The sequence below is a fragment of the Perca flavescens genome, unplaced genomic scaffold, assembly GCF_004354835.1.
Source record: "Perca flavescens isolate YP-PL-M2 unplaced genomic scaffold, PFLA_1.0 EPR50_1.1_unplaced_scaf_65, whole genome shotgun sequence".
NCBI lineage: Eukaryota > Metazoa > Chordata > Actinopteri > Perciformes > Percidae > Perca > Perca flavescens.
The window spans coordinates 22,501-24,665 of NW_021166719.1; the positions used below are offsets into that span (position 1 = coordinate 22,501).

Consider the following 2,165-nt stretch of genomic DNA (forward strand, 5'->3'; position numbering starts at 1 on the left):
GGTTAGGGTAAGGGTTAAGGTTATTTTAGTTGTGATGGTTAAGGTTAGGGTAAGGGTTAAGGTTAGGCATTTAGTTGTGATGGTTAAGGTTAGGGTAAGGGTTAAGGTTAGGCATTTAGTTGTGATGGTTAAGGTTAGGGTAAGGGTTAAGGTTAGGCATTTAGTTGTGATGGTTAAGGTGAGGGTAAGGGGCTAGGGAATGCATTATGTCAATGAAATGTCCCCACAAAGATAGTAATACAGACCTTGTGTGTGTGTGTCCTCTCTGCAGGGATATCTGGTCTCTGGGCTGTGTCCTGTATGAAATCTGCACCCTGAGGCATCCAGTAAGCTGCACAACACCAAGCATACACACACACACACACACACACACACACACACACACACACACACACACACACACACACACACACAGCTAGAAGCTAGATGAACATAACAATAATATGATATTTTGATGCTGATAATTTTGTACCGTTACTTGAGGAAAGTTTTGAATGCCGGACTTCTTTTACTTTAATAAACGAGTTACTGTCTGTCTGTCTGTCTGTCTGTCTGTCTGCCTGTCTGTCCGTCTGTCTTCCCCTGCAGTTTGAGGGCAGCAGTCTCCGTCAGCTGGTCAGTAAGATCTGCAGGGGGCGCTACAGCCCAGCGCCGAGCCGCTACTCCTACGAGCTGCGCCTGCTCGTCACACAGCTCTTTAAGGTCAGACTCTCAGCATTTACTCATGTCTCTTCCCTGTGTGTGGAGACGGAGGCCCTCCGGCGACAGAAAGGGTGCATGTGTACAGTAGTACCTGTAGCTGGACCTAGACATTGATGAGCAGAATTCTGCAGATTTTCTGTCGATTATTTTGCCGAGTTTAAGCATAATTTTCAGGATGTAAACACATCTGAAGACTGCATTTCGCTGCCTTTGTACGTGTACACTGAACAATACAGTTTAATCTAATCTCTAATCTCCGCGTGTCTGTATGTGTGTCCGTCCGTGTGTGTGTGTTCTTGTTTAACTATATTCATGGGGTCCGAAAAGCAGGACTACAGTATACTTGTGGGGCCCGGACAGCTTTGTGGGGACCAAAATGCTGGACCCCACAAGTTTAAAGGGCTGTTTGAGGGTTAAGACTTGGTTTTAGGATTAGGGATAGAATTAGGTTATGGTTAGGGTGAGAGTAAGGGTTAAGGTTAGGCATTTAGTTGTGATGGTTAAGGTTAGGGTAAGGGTTAAGGTTAGGCATTTAGTTGTGATGGTTAAGGTTAGGGTAAGGGTTAAGGTTAGGCATTTAGTTGTGATGGTTAAGGTTAGGGTAAGGGTTAAGGTTAGGCATTTAGTTGTGATGGTTAAGGTTAGGGTAAGGGTTAAGGTTAGGCATTTAGTTGTGATGGTTAAGGTTAGGGTAAGGGTTAAGGTTAGGCATTTAGTTGTGATGGTTAAGGTGAGAGTAAGGGACTAGGGAATGCATTATGTCAATGATGGGTCCCCACAAAGATAGTGAGACACACTTGTGTGTGTGTGTTTGTGTGTGTTTGTGTGTGTCTGTGTGTCCGTGTGTGTGTGTGTGTGTGTCTATCCGTCCGTGTGTGTGTGTCTGCCCGTCCGTGTGTGTGTGTGTGTGTCTGTCCATCCGTGTGTGTGTGTCTGTCCGTCCGTGTGTGTGTGTGTGTGTGTGTGTGTGTGTGTGTGTGTGTGTGTGTGTGTGTGTGTGTACCTCTGGTACTTGAACTATGTGAACTCTAATGACTGGGATTTGAGCGTGGGAGTATGTAGTATTTTTTTTTTTTGGTTTAAGATGTATTTATCAAACTTCACAAACCATTAGGACATTTTCACAATTTCCTAGACAGATTATTTCTAAGTATACGTAAAGAGGAAAGTGTGAATGTCAGGATGTCAGTAAACAGTTGGAGCAGCTGTTCAGGATATCAGCACATGAAGTAGCTTCCCTTGTCTGCTGTAAACACTGAGAGGCAGATAAACCATAATGCAGCATTCAGACATGTTATAAACACTGGACATCCTTTAAATGTTTACAGGAACTGTCATATTATGCTCATTTTCAGCTTCATAATGGTATTTAGAGGTTATACCAGAAGAGGTTTATGTGGTTTGATTTTCAGAAAACGCCATTGTGGTACTGCACATTGCTGCAGCTCCTCTTTTCACCCTGT

General features: G+C 43.9%; 1 protein-coding gene across 1 annotated transcript in view; it reads left to right on the top strand.

The window, feature by feature from the left end:
- The window catches only part of LOC114552068 (serine/threonine-protein kinase Nek5), a 22,955-nt gene extending 21,951 nt beyond the window's left edge, over positions 1-1,004 (top strand). The window contains exons 7-8 of the mRNA XM_028572768.1: positions 272-326; positions 589-1,004. Coding sequence (XP_028428569.1) covers positions 272-326; positions 589-816 — 283 coding nt within the window. The 3' untranslated portion in view covers positions 817-1,004. The remainder of the gene's footprint in view (positions 1-271; positions 327-588) is intronic.
- Positions 1,005-2,165: the final 1,161 nt, after the last annotated feature.